The sequence below is a fragment of the Pygocentrus nattereri genome, chromosome 8 (assembly GCF_015220715.1).
Source record: "Pygocentrus nattereri isolate fPygNat1 chromosome 8, fPygNat1.pri, whole genome shotgun sequence".
In the NCBI taxonomy this organism is placed as follows: domain Eukaryota; kingdom Metazoa; phylum Chordata; class Actinopteri; order Characiformes; family Serrasalmidae; genus Pygocentrus; species Pygocentrus nattereri.
The window spans coordinates 45,302,442-45,319,199 of record NC_051218.1 but is presented as its reverse complement, the minus strand read 5'-3'; the positions used below and the strand labels follow the sequence as shown (position 1 = coordinate 45,319,199).

Genomic DNA, 16,758 nt, shown 5'->3' with positions numbered 1-16,758 from the left:
TAGGTAATGAGTCAAGCCATTACGGACCTGATGAACGGTGAGGTTGAGTCACAGTGTTTAGATTTAATTGTATTTATTTGGAGCGAATAGATGTCGTGTGAGTATAGTGTTGTCTTGCCACGTTAAGTGGTGTTTTAATGATGATGCTTCTGGTCCTCGACGTCAGACGTGCACATTTTTTTTAATGTATGTCCCTTTTTGGTTCTGTTGCCTAGGCATCTGTGCACTGTCTGGAAACGGGTGAGTACACCCACATACGCAACATCCTGATCGTGCTGACCAAGATCCTACCCTACTACCCCAAAGTGCTGAACCTGGGCCAGGCGCTGGAGTGCCGTGTGCACAAGATCTGCCAGGAGGAGAAGGAGAAGAGGCCAGACCTTTATGCATTAGCCATGGGGTAACTGAGCAGAGAGCAGGCTTCGGCCTTGCGTTCTGATGGGTCTTTTACCGTTCCGGGGTGTTTTGGGAGGGGAGGCTGGGCTTATGTTCTAGTACTCGCCTCGGTCGGGGGGTCTGGCTGGTGGCTATCTGATGCGATGAAGTGTGGTAGGAAATTTAGCAGATCAGTCAAGATTGCGAAGCAGTGCAGTTTCTGCCAACTGCTGTTCCTCCTTCGTTGTCTGGGAGTTCCCTCGCTTCTCCCCCGGGCAGGTTAGCCCGATTACAGAGGCAGAGATTTATCCTCACCCACTTCTCACTGGTGCTGGCATATGCTCTGATGCGCTGTTGATGAAATTTGCCAGTCTAAAGTTATTTATCAGAGCTGGTGAAGCTGTTCGTGGCCGGTAACGTTCTCCACAAGGGAGCAGCTCGCAGCGTGTGGCGTAAGAGAGTGTGGAGAGGGTTCCTCGCCGTTTTCCGAGCTCACTTACAGTCGCTTCCCAACAAAGAGCCCAGTCAATCCAAGCAAGAGATGAGAGTAACAGGTCAACCCCGTTTTAAGAGCCTCTGCATCAGGGCTTAATGAATGCCATTAATTCGCTTGTTGGACTCCTCGCCGTCCCTGCGGCCTTTGTCCTGTCACAACGAGGTGATCTTATCAGTTATCAATTGTAATGAGCTTTTCTTTGCCCTGCTAGAATAAGGTTTAAATGGCTAGCCGTTCCACAGACCACCTGCCTCTCCCGTTCCCTGTAATGACACACTTTGTTTTCAAGCAGCTCGCGGGTGTTAATATTTCACACGTCAGTGAGGGGCGGTAATGGCAAGAGACGCTGAAATGGTCATTTGCTGATTGGTATTTGTTCATTGTTCCTAAGGTTAATGATGAAGTGACATCCATTAGCTTGAGTTAGTGTTACTCTTTCTCCCCCCTCAGTCCTTTTGTGTGATATGTTGAGCTCCAAGTGTCTTCACGCAGACTCGCAGATCACTGAAGTCCAGTTAAACATGCCACCTGTGGGGTTTCTTCCCACGTCCCATCTGACTGGGTGGATAGGGTCCTTGATCTTTTGTCTTTTTGTTCTGTAGAAGTACGGAATCAACTATAAACGCATTACAGCATTAGGGGATTACAATTAAACCAGCATTCGCATCTTCGTCATTCTCATTATTAAGCTTATTGACATCGTTTCGTTTAGAGTTGTAGAAGCTTTTGAATGTGCCGTGTCTCGTGTTCTGTGATTTTAACCATATATGTGACTTGCAGCTACTCTGGCCAGTTGAAAAGCAGGAAAGTGCATATGGTTCCTGAGAACGAGTTCCACTACAAAGAGCCAGTGAGCAGCATTAACCCCGGCGGCCTGCAGAACGGGCCCGGCAACACCGGCAAGCCTGCAGCCGCCGCTGCCTCTGCCACCAGCAAGAACGAGGAGGGGACTGCCGAGGATGCGGGTGAGTTACATGTCAAAAGAGGGAATCTAGGACCGTGCAACTGTGGTCTGATTTATTAGGGATGCATAAAAAGTTCTGTGGAATCGTCGTGTGCATTGACCTGAGGCAAATGACGCCTGCAGTCCTCCTGGAGGAGTCCTCAGTGCGCTCTAAAGTCAGTAGGCCAGCAGCTGCTGGGAAGGTTCACCGCTATTCCAAGTTTTCTCCATTTGTGGATCATGGCTCTCATTGTGGTTCAGTGGAGTCCCAGAGCCTCAGCAACGGCTGTGTAACCCTTTCCAGATCGGATATTTCAGTGACTTTGCTTCTTTATTCAAATCTCTTTAGGGTGTGGCATCATCTGCTGCTTTTTGAGACCTTTCTGTTTAAGTGATGTTTAGATTCAACGGTCTGGCAGTAATCAGGCCTGGGTGTGGCTGGTGATATTGAACCCAGTAGTCAGTTCAGTTTGGTCAGCTGGTTGATTTAGTAGCCGAGTAGCTTAGGCTGCGTTCACATTATCAGGCTGAAGTGGCCCAGATCTGATTTTTGGCCCTAATGTGACTCACATCTGATGTTTTCAGGGCTGTGTGGACACAAATCTGATCTGTTCAAATCCAGCCTCTCGTATGTGGTCCTAGATTGGATGCGTATCCGATTCGTGGCCGTGTGACCTTAATGGGAACGCTCAGATCGGAATTCATGTGCTTTTCCCCTCTGCGTCATCGTTCAGCGTTACCATGGCAACAGCGCCGGACAGAAGTTCAAGCCTGTAAACGGTGGAAAAGCAGCTCATCTCACCTTTTTCTCCTCCGTCTGGCTCTAATAACGAAGCTGAGAGCTGATCAGCGTTAATGATCTTCTCAGCGAAGCTCGTTAGTTTGTGCTGATGATGCAGTGATTCGGTCACGTGACGTCAGATCACGTAATCAGGTGTTCTGGGCCTGATTCCAGTTACATTTGTTCATTTCCCAACGGCCCTCTAACTGCAGCCACCAAGCAAACCATCTTCGCGTTAGGAAGCAAAACGATGGGGTTTCATTCCTAACGGTTCTAATCGTCAGCTTGGCTTTCAGGACCGCCGTAGTCTGTTTGTTTTTCCTGCAGATAAACCCGACGTCCAGGTCTTATCGCTGTGGTTTTATTTAGAAATGTTCCATAGTTAATTACCTTATCATCAGTGTGACAACGTTGAGATGTTTTTGCATGTAAACGTTGAGTGTAACTGTTGTTGCCCAGCAGAGCGAAAACACTGTGGCGCTGATGTCATCAATAGGCTGGTGGTGCCCGTCAGACTGAGAGTGCATGTCTGCAACCAGGCCCTTCTCAAAATCTCAGTGCCGCTCGTTTGCGTTGGTGTATTTGGTGGTACTGTGTCTGGGGCGGTTATCGGAGCACAGCTACTGGGACTCGTAGACGTAGGGTTTTAACTTCTACAGTCCAGATCAGTTTGGTGCTGCTCTGGATCGCTGGCTGGTTATTATGCTCTTCTTTATTTTAGTTTTTGAGAATAGATGAGAGCGTGCAGGCTGCCGAGCTGTCCGGTGTTCTGCTGGTGCTCTGGCACCAAGAATGGCTTAAAACCTTCGTCCTATAGAATCCAATGTAGTCACTGATGAAAACACGTCTCATTTTTAAAGATGATTGTTAGAGAGACGTTTTCTCTGCATATCAAGTTTATAGAACTTGCTATGAAAATAAATATCAGGAGTGTTTTTTTCCCATTTCAATTAGGCTTTATTAAAAAGCATAAATGGTAAAATAAACAGAAGGTGTGCTGTAGTATAAAAATGCAAATTTTTAGTAATTAGTAATTAGAATATTAGTCTAGAATTATTATCTCTTAACAGTGGTAATATTTAGAATGTCATGTTATTGTGAATGATGGTAATATTTATAGTAATAGAGAGGAAATTAATAATGTATTTATTCAACAAAACAACGAACGCTTTTATTTGCGTGAGTGATTTTAATATTAGAGATATTCCAAAAATGAAATATGACGGGAAAAAGTTTCATTTTTCAAAATGATTGTTAAAGTTTTCTCTGCGCATCACATTTATAGAACTTGCCATGAAAAGAATTATCAGTGTGTAGTATTTCAATTAGACTTGATAAAGTATAAACAGTAAATACATTTTTAAAAATTAATGTTGTGTAGTATAAAAATGCTGATTTATCATATTAGTCTAAGTAATTAGAATATTTGTCTAGAATTATAATCACTCAGTAGTGGTAATATTTAGAATGCCATTTAATATTGTCAATGATGGTAATATTTATAGTAATAATGAGAGGAAATTAATTTTTTTTTCTTGAATGTTTCAAATTTTTATATGATTTTAATATTCAAGATATTCCAAAAATGAAATTTTCATTTCCTTGTACTGTTTCAATTAGGCTTTATTAAAAATGATAAATAATAAAATAAATAGGATGTGTGCTGCAGTAGAAAAATGCTGATTTATCATATTAGTCTGAGTGATTATAATATTAGTCTGATTATTATTTCTCACTAATGGTATTGTTTAGAATGCCATATAATGTCAATGATGGTAATATTTATAGTAATAATGAGAGGAATTTCTAAATATGCGATTAGGTTTATTTGCGTGTTATTTTAATATTCCAGTGAAATATCTGATGGTTCCAGCTGGGATGTATCCCGCTTCTCGGTGACCGTGATCACACTCTTCTTGTTTTTAGTGAGGAGGGTTTTTCCTCCTGCTGTCTTCTCTCGTGGTCTGTTTGCTCTTGATGAAGCCTCCCTCTACATGTAAATTCATTACTGCCTCTCTGACGACTCGCCAGTGCGTTTAAATAATTCACGTGCTTTGAAGCGCCGTCTCGGTTTCATTCAGATTTCATGAGCTTTCAATGGCCTCCAAAGGATGCTCGTAGTTTTACTGTGCACGTAACGTCCACACCAAGTGTCATCTGTTGTCCCTTCTCCCCCCATAAGCACATTCCATAAAGCGAATGTTATTAGAGCCTTTTTATGGCCAGTGTCACTTGCACAGCTTGCATCGCGTGACCTTCGTCTGACCTGCTGTGCTCTCCACCCCGTTATACCCAAACAGTGAAATCAGAGCGTTAAGGTTTTATTAAACGCCGTAACAAAGGCTCCAGTAGATTTTGCCCTTTTGAGATGATTTTTTTTGCCCATTTTGCCCAATGACAGCCGTTATTTGGCACAATCTGTAACAGCTTTATTTACATTTTGATGTTTGCAGAGAAATCTAAGGACAAATCTCAGGTGGCTCAGAAAACTGCCAGCAAAAACCCGACCGCGGTGAATAAAGCGAGCAGCAGCAGCAACGGCAGCAGCACACCTAACAGGTACACCCGAGGCTGGGTCCCCCCACACACACACACACACACACACACACACACACACAGCACAAGCCAAGCAGGAGCTCCGTGGAATGATGTACTGCTCTCATCTCTTGGATAATGCTATTAAAAGTTTAGGCCCTGGGGTGAGGAAGTTTAGCACCAGCTTATTATTTCAAACTACTTGCAAAATAAATCAATCTTTTATCAAAGTCTACCTTCCCTGTGAACTGTGTAATCGAGTTGAACGGTGTTCCAGGCGAGAATCCTCTTACTGTTCGGTTAAACTGAGCTATTGCTGAAAGAGCCGTCTTGAAAGGAGCCATCCCGGTACGACATGGCTGTTACAGCGTACAGACAATTGTGAAAGGCCCATCAAATGGGTTGTGTAAAACTGTCATTTTGAAAGAGGACTTCAAAGGGAATCATGTGGCGAGCTGGGAAGAAAGGTCTTCATTAAGTCCCATTCTGGAACAGTGTGAGTTTAATGAGTTTGTAATGGTTCCTGCGGGCTTGGACGTGCTTTGCCGAGGTCAGGGAATGTTCCCTAGTCGGCCGCTGCAGTGGAGTGCATTTGTAATTCACCTCAGCAGAGAGAATCGAGAGGTCAGGCTGGTTCCTGGCACTAATAGTCATAGTCTGGTGCTCAGGAAATATTCATTAAGGGGCACTCACTTAGCTCAGGGGCTCGGGGAGTGGCACACTTTCTACCAGTGAGTCTAAAGAATGTCAAGAGTGTTTAATCGTGGATGTAATACTCCAGGCTAGGCTTTGTGATCAACTCCCGTGATATGGTTAGTTTAGTTTAAATTCTGTCGTTTTTTAGGATGGAGGGGTTTGTTTTGTTACAGTAGTTTGCAGGTGGGCTTAAAACCGAGTGATCCATGCATCGCAAGCAGGCTAATCTGATCTGTTGTGACTTGGCAAGACTCCATAAAACGATTCCGTTTGAGAGGTTATATTGAGTTGAGTAATTTGTGTAAGATCGCCCTCAAAAGACCACGACCTTCGTTAATCAACACGAGCTTAAACTCAGCTGGAATTGATGCGGCAGTATTTTCACTACGTTAATTATCATTAAACCGAGCGGACAAGGTTACTTGGGCGGTGAATAGAAAGCAGAAAAATCAAGAAAATAAAGATGTTCCTTCTCCTTTATTCCAGCACCAAAGGGAGCAAAGAGAAGGAGGACAAAGAGAAGAGTGGGAAGGAGAAAAAGGAGAAGAAGGAGAAGAATTCGGGGAGCACTCCAGAGGCCAAGGCAGGAGGGAAAGAGAAGCAGAAGGAGGAGAAGGCCGGCGACAACAAGGAGAAGACGCCTAAGGCCGATAAGGACAAGAGGAAGGACGAGAAGAAGGATGAGAAGAGCAAGACAGACGGAAAGTCCACCGACAAAGAGTCGTCCAAGGAGCGAGACGTGTCCAAGGAGGGCAAGCAGAAGGAAAGCAGCAAGGGGGAGAAGCCCCCAGGGCCGGGTTCCCTCAAGTCACCGGTTCCCAGAGCAGAAGGAGCAGAGTCAGAACGGGGTAAGGGTGCGTTGGCTTGGCGTGTGAGCGTGTTGGTTTGAGGAGGGGACGTCCGTGGAAACGCCGATAGATTTATCAAGTTTGATTATTTAATTTTCATATCTTTTTATAAATGTGCGCCGTCCGCCAGTCGTATTTAATGCTTACAAATCCATAATCCTTGCTTACATGCAGCGCCTTCCCTCACACATGACCACAGTTGATGGAAAATAAAAGAAAATTTAATGTAGCCACGCATAGAGCTGGGCGATATGGCCAAAAATGTCATCACGATAAGCAAAATTCATATTGTTTGGTAGATGCGTATCGTGATAAATGTCAAATCATTGTTTCTTTGTTTTGAAGGCTGATTGTTTTTTGCTCCTGGGTGGTTAATCATTGTATTAAACTATCCTTTATAGTCTGAACATGGCAAGCACTCACCAGCCAGTGTAACATTTCACAAATCTGCCATGGGACAGTGGGAGAACGTGTCTGGTGAGCTGTTACCAGCTGGAAAAGCATGGTTGCAATTTTTGTAAAAGTCCTAATTAAAGAAAGAAAAGATTTTAGCTGTCTGAACTGCTAAAAGCATTGTCCCGCTTTCCAGTGCCTCACAGCTTCCTCAGTTTAGGGCTGTAAGTTGTACAAACCCACTTCTTTCTTTCATTTTCGATGCTTGGGAATGCACCAATACTAAAATATGACTGGGCGCTCTTGCAGCGCTGTAGTTGTGGGGCTTTAACGCTGCTGAAGCTGGTTTGGATGTACGGAAAGAGGCGAGTTCACTCAGGCTCGGTCACAGGAGAGCGGATCGCTGGTCGGTCCACTCAAACAGGGTCCTCGTTTCAGTATATTTGGCGACTCATTCACTTGATGCCCCCTCCCTCTGTAATAGTGTCAAAAAACTCAGAAGTGCGCCCTCTCCTGGCGCCAGTAGAGTAGTGTCGCTTTCCTTGCAGTAGGAAACACCACCAGGGCTGTCACTAGAGCGTGGAAGTGTGAGAGTGGTGTGATATATCAAATGAGTCTTTATCGCTCTATCGTGGAAAAGTTATATCACAATAATTATCGTTATCGTTTTATCGCCCAGCCCTAGCTAAGCATAGAACCATTAGTCGGCTGCACAGACCTCGACACCACACGGAAGGTTTCACTTCCGACTAGCCAGCTCTGTGGAGACTGTATGAATTCCTTTGTTTTTGCCTTTTCTCAAATTTTACAAGATATTGAAAGACTGTCCTTTGTTTCTTTCTCTGCCAGAACAAAAAAGACGAAAGCTTGACACCCACTCTTCGCCATCACACTCCTCTGCAGTTAAGGTTAGTATGGCCTGAGGAGGGCTGTGCCCTTGTTTCCTCTTGTCCCCCCGTTGGAGAGCACATGTTTATCCACGCATTCCTCGTCCTTCCCCCTCCCATGAGAGAATGCAGGGGAGGCCTCTGGAACCCAGCCTTCATAGGAGAGCAGTAGGGGAGAGAAGTTAAACATCGGATGGACTATTTTTATTTTTTTTGTTGTTGTTTTTTGGGAGAATCCCTTTTTAATACATATCAATTTTTACGATAGAATACCACGGACTTGCCAAAATAATAAAAGCTTAACACTTTATTTTTTTGGCTCCCTTTTTTTGTACGTGCTGAAAACCCTACGCAAGTGCCTCAGAAAATATTTTTGTCATATAAAGCATTTTTGTAAATATAGATTATATTTTTGTAAAACGCCCTTTCCTTTTTTTTGATTTTTGACATTTTTTGTGAGCATATTATTTATTGAGAGAGCGTAAAAGTAAATGAGAGACAAGGCTTCTTTATCATCTTAATTTTTTCCTTAAACATCGGGACAAGAGAATGTTTACTGGAAGAGATCCCGATTATAGCATCACGTCAAACGGCCCTGGCATTCGCGGTTTCCGGATGCCTTTGCTGCGTCACCCGTTCCCCGGATCCTCCTGACGAGAGCCCCTTTTGCCACCTCTGCTTGTGGGTGTGTTTTTTGTTTTTTGAGCAGTTTTTTTTTTTGTGGTGTGCGCCTGCCCTGCGGTGAAAAAGCGGTCCAGCAAGCATTTTCCCTGCTCCCCCAGACCTCCGCATCTTCTGCAAAGGCAGACAGGCCTTCCAGCCATCCAGGGAAAACACCATGATGCATCACCAGCAGCAGCAACATAGGGAGAGAAATGGCTACCAAGGAAAAAAAAAACAAAAAAAAAAAACAAAAGCATGGGCACAGCCTTTCAAGAGGGAGCTGCTTATCTGCAACCAGGGAGCTTGTTGTAATTCTATATGCACCCTAACCTCCAACACCTTACACCAAGTGTACACTTAAAACATTGATACACCAGGCCCCTTAATGTAGCGCTGTAGCACTCCAGCATGTTAGAATGCAAGTGGAAGTCTAGGCCGTTCTATCTTCCCCAGCACTCACACAGTGAATTGATAGAAATACACTTTATTTATTTAGACCAAAGAACCCAGTTAAGATGTAACCAGTATGGCTCAGCGCAATGCACAGGTTCTTCAAGTACATCTAGACTCAGATACTCCTGCATAGACCAGCATTTAGACTACATAGTCCAGTCGCTTCCTCCACTAACCATGTCAAAGTTTTAGTCTTTGAAGGTCTTTAAGGGGATGTGTTGAATGCCGGCCAGCCTCCCCCCCCCCCCCACTCAACCCTTTCTCCTGCTGTGTGCCAACCTCTTCAGCTCATCTGTCGTCTCCGTTCATTCCTACAGGACAATCTCAACGACTTAAAGGACTCAGTCTCCAAGGTTTGAACCCTTTTAATGTCTCCATCTTTAACGTGCGTTTCTTTTTCATGTATAATCACAGGCTTTAGCACAAGAATGGGTGCATGCCTCATAAGGACAGGGCTTGTTAGTGTGGGTCCGAGTGTAATGTCACACAAGTGGTGCCATTTGGTGTCATCAGGTCTTTCAAATGCTAGACGTTGGTGGAATTGAGGTTTTGGGTTTTTTTGGATCGCAGGATCTAATTATTATCTGCTGTCCAGTGAATTGTACTTGATACCTAAAGTGCATGATTTTATTAACAGCCAATTTTATTTATTGGCTGTTAGCAAAATCTACTGCACTGCTCCATCTACAGAAAGTCCTTTACCTTGTACAGAAAGTTTTTATACCCTTATATATTTTCTGTTCTTCTGTGTTTAATAGATGTTGAATATGTTTCTTACTGTATTGTGTTGCTGCTGGATGCCTAAATTTCCTTCGGGATCAATAAAGTATCTATCTATCTATCTATGAGTATGATCTGGGGCTGCAACTATCAAATCTCTATTTTTGAATAGTCCTTTATCTTAAATAGGTGAATTTTCATGTAAGAGTAGGAAAAGTACACGATATGTTGCACTTTAATAACTGAATTCAAAACTTGTTGCCTTTTAAATTATTATTATTATTATTATTATTATATATTACATACAATCTGTTTATTTCACATTTTTATGACCTTGTTTGAAATAGTTTAGGAAAAGGAAAAAAACAAATCCAATAAGATTGATCCTGTCCAAAAAAAAAAAAAAAAACCTGTCTAATCGAGTCGTAGAAATATTGTTATAAGTCCCGTTATGATGAAGCAATCTGAACCCAAAAATCCGCTACATGCTTTGACACGTGTGTAATTGATGGCGTTACTTGCGATGCTGGAAGTGATCTCCGTTTACATTTCAAGACTGCGCTCCATGTACCCGAACGCATCGGCAAGCATATCGGGAAGGTTAAGCGTGGCGGCAGCTGACCGGCGCCTACCTCGTTGCTCCGACACCGGGGCATCCCGGCTTGTTCGAAGCTCCGTATACCGAGGAGCTCATTGCACACTGGTTCGTTCAGAGTGCTTCGTCCTAGCGAGAGAGATTACCGAATATTCAGGGCCTCTTTCCAGTTAATTAGTATTTGGCTTGATAAACATTTATTTCCCCAAAGCGCATAAAAGAAGTAAACATCGATTATTCGAATGGCTTTGTCGTTTTAAAAATAATTAAATGATTAATTTTATTGAGTACTACAGAATGTTTGTTGAGGTCCTCGTCAGTGCTCACCTTTGTACAGGACACTCTGCTGTCCCTGCTGCTTTATATATATTAAGATTTTTTAAGTTATTTGAAACCTGCCTACAAAATCGAACTGAGCCTTACCTTTGGGTAGGGATGGGTGATAACATGATAACGATAGTTATCGCGATATAACTTTTCCCCGATAGGACAGGTTTGATAAATTTTCAATCATATATACCATTTTCACACTTTCTCGTTCTAGCGAAAGCTCCGGTAGTGTTTTCTACTGCATGGAAAGCGACAATACTCTGCTGTCGCCAGCAGAGGGTGCACTTCCAAGTTTTTTGGCATGATTTTCGAATGAGAGGCGTCTTTAGCAGCGGCTGAAACGTGGAGTTATATGTTCCCTGTTTGAGTGGAGCCACCGGCGATCTGTTCTCCTGTGACTCAGTCTGAGAGACGAGATCAGTGGCGTAGCTGTACTGACCTACAGTGAACTCCCCTCTTTCCGTCCATCCTAACAAGCTTTAGCAGCGTTAAATCACGCCGGGTCCTCTCGACTACAGCCCTGTTACAGCGCTCAGAAAGTTCTGTTTAAATATTAGTGCATTCCCAAAGAACAAAAGTCAACGAAAGAAGTGAGTTCATGTGAGTTAGAGACCTGATTTAAATGAAGGAAAACTGAGGAAGCTGTGAGGCTTTGGAAAGCGGGAGAGAGCCGTCTTTCCAGGCTAGCTGGTTTTAGCAGCTGGCTAACTTGAAGCAGCTCCGTCACTCACACAACACCGAGAACTGATGATGCTGTAGATCAAACAAGACACAAACACCCATTTCAGTTTAAACGTATCTGAAAGTCGGACTCTGTGTGTTTGGTGTTTGATATGTTGTGGTTCACCCCTCAAATTGCTGTAGAGCAACCCAGTCGTCTGCTAGCTGGTGTCTGAACTCTGTGATACGCTCCGACATGGCTGTTAGGACTGATGGCAGTGAGGTGGTGTGATCCATCACTGACGTACCGAGCCAGTTAATGTTTGCTGGTCGCACTAAGTTGATGTTGTTTAGCGCTGTTGTTGTCCACTTGTTAACTGCGGCCGAGCTTTTCCATCTGATAAAAACGGCCAGCCAGAAATTTTCTCCCACTGTCCCGTGACGGATCTGTGAAATGTTCCTCTGTTGGGTGAGCGTTTGTCGTGTTATGACCATAAAAAATGGCTTAAAACAGCAATTAGAATTTAAAACCATCAGCCAACTGTGTTTTGCACACTGTGGAATCAGACCTCTGCGTTTAACCCATCCGTGCAGTGAAACACCCACAGACATGCACACTAGGGGGCAGTGAGCACACTTGCCCGGAGCGGTGGGCAGCCCTATCCACGGCGCCCGGGGAGCAATTGGGGGTTAGGTGTCTTGCTCAAGGGCACTTCAGTCGTGGACTGTCAGCTGAGGGGATCGAACCGGCGACCTTCCGGTCAGAGGGCCGGTTCCCTGACCTGCCCACGGCTGCCCTTAACCACTCAGGAGCAAAAATCAGCCGTCAAACCTGAAAGAAATAAAGATTTGACATTCGAACGATATGAGTTTTGTTTATCGTGATGACGTGTTTGGCCATATCGCCCGGCTTTACCTTTGGGTAATAAAGTATTTTAAAGTCTGTGACCGCAACCCTGCACACATCCCACTGTTGTGGGTTCATACGTGGCCGTCTCTCTTTTAATGATGCGCAGAAATGAAACTTCAGTGCTGCAATTTCACCCGTCAATCTTCTGTTCTGTCACAGTTAATGACAAAATGTTCCACGTACTTTTTCGAAGAATTATTGTAGACGCTTTCTCTCAGTGCTGGTCTTTTAATGTGCGACACACTAGAGCTGCCTGTTCTGCAGATGTGTGTGCAGCCCTGATCGCTGATGTACTGTGGGCGTACGCGTAGGAGGCGCTTGTGGAGCAAAGTTATTCGTTCAGGTACGCGGTGTTGTGAGATCGACGTTTCCCCTCCTCCGAGAATTTCCCTTTTAAATATGGATGTAAAGCACCGAGAGAAAGCTCATCATAGGCTTGCCGTGCGGTTGGTGGTCTACGGTGTTGTCGGGACTTACTGTGTGCATTTAGTGCAATAAGATCTCTTTCCCCGTGTTAACGAGATTCTGCTCAATTTGCGTGTTGTAAAACCACAAAGCCCTTCATTAACCCAGAATTTGCATCTCGCTGGAAAGAAATCATATCTCATATCTCATAACTTCGTTCTCGCTGCTCTCACCCGTACACACGCGCACAAACTCTCCATCTCCACATTCCGCTAATGTAATTTCTCCTCCACAATATCCTCTATTCTCTCCCCCTGCCCGCGCTCTCCCGGGCCTTCCTCGCTCGTCTTCCCGTCTGATTGGACTCCGGCTCCTTGCTCGCTCTGCTCTTCTGCAGCCGACTCGTCTTTGAACAGCTTCTGTCAGCTGGCGGAGAGATAAGTGTTTTTCGCTGTTGTGGTCACTGAAGGCAATGGCAGGATATTTGAAAATATGCTGATGGCACCACTCGCCAAAGAAATCCAACAGAATTTTGAGTACGCTGCCATCCTGCCTTCCGACAGGGCCTACGTTCAAGGTATTCCCAGATATTATCTGTGATATTATGTTATTAAAGAAATATCAGAGGTGTTGTAGACGAATGTCTCAGCAATGCCAGGGGAGCTGTTTTACATTCACTAAGCTGACCCCTCCTGAGTAGAAGATGCTCTTTTATTTCCTGCTCTTGGCTCTGGGAGGTGTCTAGCATGTGTGATTGTAACCAAGATTGTAACCGTAGTCGAGAAATGAATAGTTTGCTTCAGGTACAAAGACAGAAAGGTATACGTAGTTCTGTCTAATATGGAAACATTTTATCACAATGTATTTTTCCATATCTGGGCTGCAAAATAGGAACATTCGTGTAGTATTTATGCAGTAGAGCCCGAGAGGGAGTGCGTTTATCGTGATACAACATCAGCCGGGATGTTATAGTAATAACTCCCTCCTCAGTTAAATAAATACAGTAAGAAATGAATAAACTGGCCGTGAACGCGGCGTTTAATATGTTTTAATGTTCAGTTCCTTCCTCCTAATTATAGCTCCTTAACGAGCAGCTCGTTGCTACGTCAGAGTAACGAGCTCCGCCCACTCGCTGCTCAGCCGGCAGTTCGTTCTCCAGCTCCTTAGACTAAATTCCCAGACTGTGGTCACCACTGAGCAGCTTTTCAGTCGGCAGCTGTGACAGAAGAACAGCTGAACAACCTGGAATCAGCCAGAAATGAACCCAACACCATTCGCCAGACGTGTCTGATCTTCAGAGTTGGACCAAATCAGACTGAGCCGTAAAACTGAGCCAATATCAGGTTCAGCTCAGTTTGGTCAGTTTGTCCAGATCTGTATTAATATTTTGTTCCAGCCGGTCTGTAAAGCTTCTTACAGCCCGTTTAGTTTGGCGAATGGTGTTGGGTTCATTTCTGGCTGATTCCAGGTTGTTCAGCTGTTCTTCTGTCACAGCTGCCGACTGAAAAGCTGCTCAGTGGCGACGACAGTTTGGGAATTTAGTGTCGTCTCGTCTTCAGAGTCGGACCAAATCGGCTGTCGGTCAGATGTGATCTTTACTGTAATGTTCACCAAAAGTTAAATCATCACGATGGAACAATGAAGTAATAAGGAACAGCTGAAGCTGAAGTGATGCAATAAATCTGTAGATTAATATTATGGCTCTTTATGCTGCAGCATCATTTAACGTTTTAACTAGTGGTGTTAATCAATTAAAAACATGAATCCAAATGAATCGAGCTGAGGTTGTGGTTAATCGTGATTAATCGTGAGGGTTGGTTTTAGTAAATAAAATTTTGCTTGTAAAACAGAAGAATCATGTTGTGTGGCAGTGGAAAGGAGTGGCTGAGCTGTGCTTTGAAGTGCTTTCAGCTCCCAAAGAATCTCTCAGTACGCAGTTTAGCCGTGTGTGTGTTGACGACGTTTTATGAAAAAGCTCCACATACGGTTCTGCACCGGTCATTCAGCAGTGATCGTTTCTGTTCTGGAGGCAGAGAAAACGTTGGATTCTCCTACCAGCCTTCTGGACAAACCTCACCTGCCTGAACTGACCCTCCTGCTGCTGCTGCTGTATGAACTCAGACTAATTATAATAATTGGCTCCGCCCATTTCCCCCTGTTTTGTATTGTACTATTTCATACCAGCGCTGTTGGCTGTCCGGTGTGGTCCAGAGGAGGATGGGTTCCCCTTCTGAGTCTTGGTTCCTCTCAGTGTTTCTTCCTCCTGCTCTTAGGGAGGTGTTCCTAGCCACTGTCTCCACTGGCGACGCTCACGGGGACTCGGACCCGGACTGTTCCGTAAAGCTGCTTTGTGACGACGCCTGCTGTAAAAAGCGCTGTTTAAATAAACTTTGACTTATTTGTCATTGGAAACAAATAGTTGGCATGATGTAAAGGATGTTTCTTTGAGAATGTCTGTTAAATGTCTCAGCAGTCAGAAGTCGCGCTGGGCGTGGTGATTTGTCAGGTATTTTTAACAATGCCTTGAAAATGTGAGTAACTTGCCTGAAATGCCCATCCTTCATTTTTTTTATTCGGCTCTTTAAACGACTCCTGGTGCTTTTTCGCTGCGCCGTCAACACATCCAGTCGCTTCAGTTGGCTGCATGTTGGAGTTCGCTGCAAAGTTTTGTTGAAATGCTGTCTTGCATAAAGTCAGTATTTATGTAAATTAATGTCTTTTTTTTTTCTTTGTTTGTTTTTTTTTCCAAAGTCAATAAGCATCATTAAGCTAATATTTTCCAAAATGTTGTTGAGGTGTAATCAGAAAGATTAGGATTTAGTGTATTGATTACCCCTTGCGGTCGATCAGTGGTTTTAGTTCATCTGTCCGATCTGCTGGGGTTTTAAGCTGTGGGTGTGAGCAGTGACCGCGTATACGTGCACTCAGTGGTCACCGTGCTCTGATCTAGAAATCTGGTTGGATTTTAGCTCAGATTTCTCAGTGCACTCTGATTTCTGTCGGACTCCTCAGTCTGTGCGTGCGAGAGGTCAGACGGTGGACGTCGCGAGAAACCAAACAGGAAATCAAGGATTCGGGCGTTCTTCCTCTTCTAGATGTTCATATCTTCAGGTGAAGTGGAGCAATGTTGGAAAAAGAAGCCGCAGCATGACGTTGGAGTTCTGCGTTCGTTTACGTTTCGTCGTCTTCTCTGATTTTATTGGCTGGTTGCAGAGTAGAAGTCCGACTGTCTGACTCACGCTGACCCAGACTTTCCCCACTGTCTGATTACCCAGGTGCATGTAAACAGGTTGATTCGATTACTGACGATCTGATTTTCTGCAGTTATCGGATTATTAGTGCATGTAAACGCTCAGTGTTTAAATATAACAGCTTTCCCTGTCATGCAGGCGTTTGAGAAGTGGAACCGTGGCCACGTAAACCCCAGCTGTGTCCTGATTGGGTGGATTCATTGCGTTGGTTGGATACACTGCGCCCCCTAAACACGATGCACCAGACCCGTCATGTACTGTGTGGCTGTATCTGACAGAACCGCTGCTTCCCATTGAAAACACATGCGTTGGTGAGCTTTTAGACCCTGCATACCACAGAATTACTAACAGATCATTGCAGTGAGAGCAGAACTCCGAAAACCCTCAAAATGGAACGAGGAAAAAAATCTATTATTTAATGCAGGGGTGTCGAGCTCAACCACTGAAAGGGCCGTATCAAAAAAACTAGGGCCAACGTTTTGCCCCAGAAGGTCCTTTGTTTGTTCAAAATACACCAAAACTGGTAGTTTTTAAAAAACAGCCTGTTTGCTGGAAGTAAACACCACACGTCTCTGCTTTTGAACCACTGGTTCATAGATCATTAGTGGAAGGGGCTCAGAACACACACTGTTGCAGTGCATGCTGGGGACTGTAGTACACTGGGTGAAAGGGGCCACGATATCACAGGCCTTGTGTTTGAGAAATGGGATTTAATGGATTTTAATGCAACCAGATTTTTTCCCAGGTAACTCTGCACCATTTCTGATTCCCCGTTCACCACAGAACTGCAACGTGTGAAGTGCAACTGACGTTTTCA

General features: G+C 44.3%; 1 protein-coding gene across 1 annotated transcript in view; it reads left to right on the top strand.

Moving 5' to 3' along the window:
* Positions 1-16,758, top strand: part of thoc2 (THO complex 2) — a 90,329-nt gene that overhangs the window by 65,187 nt on the left and 8,384 nt on the right. The window contains exons 28-33 of the mRNA XM_037540326.1: positions 216-400; positions 1,652-1,836; positions 5,049-5,154; positions 6,313-6,674; positions 7,917-7,975; positions 9,388-9,423. Coding sequence (XP_037396223.1) covers positions 216-400; positions 1,652-1,836; positions 5,049-5,154; positions 6,313-6,674; positions 7,917-7,975; positions 9,388-9,423 — 933 coding nt within the window. The remainder of the gene's footprint in view (positions 1-215; positions 401-1,651; positions 1,837-5,048; positions 5,155-6,312; positions 6,675-7,916; positions 7,976-9,387; positions 9,424-16,758) is intronic.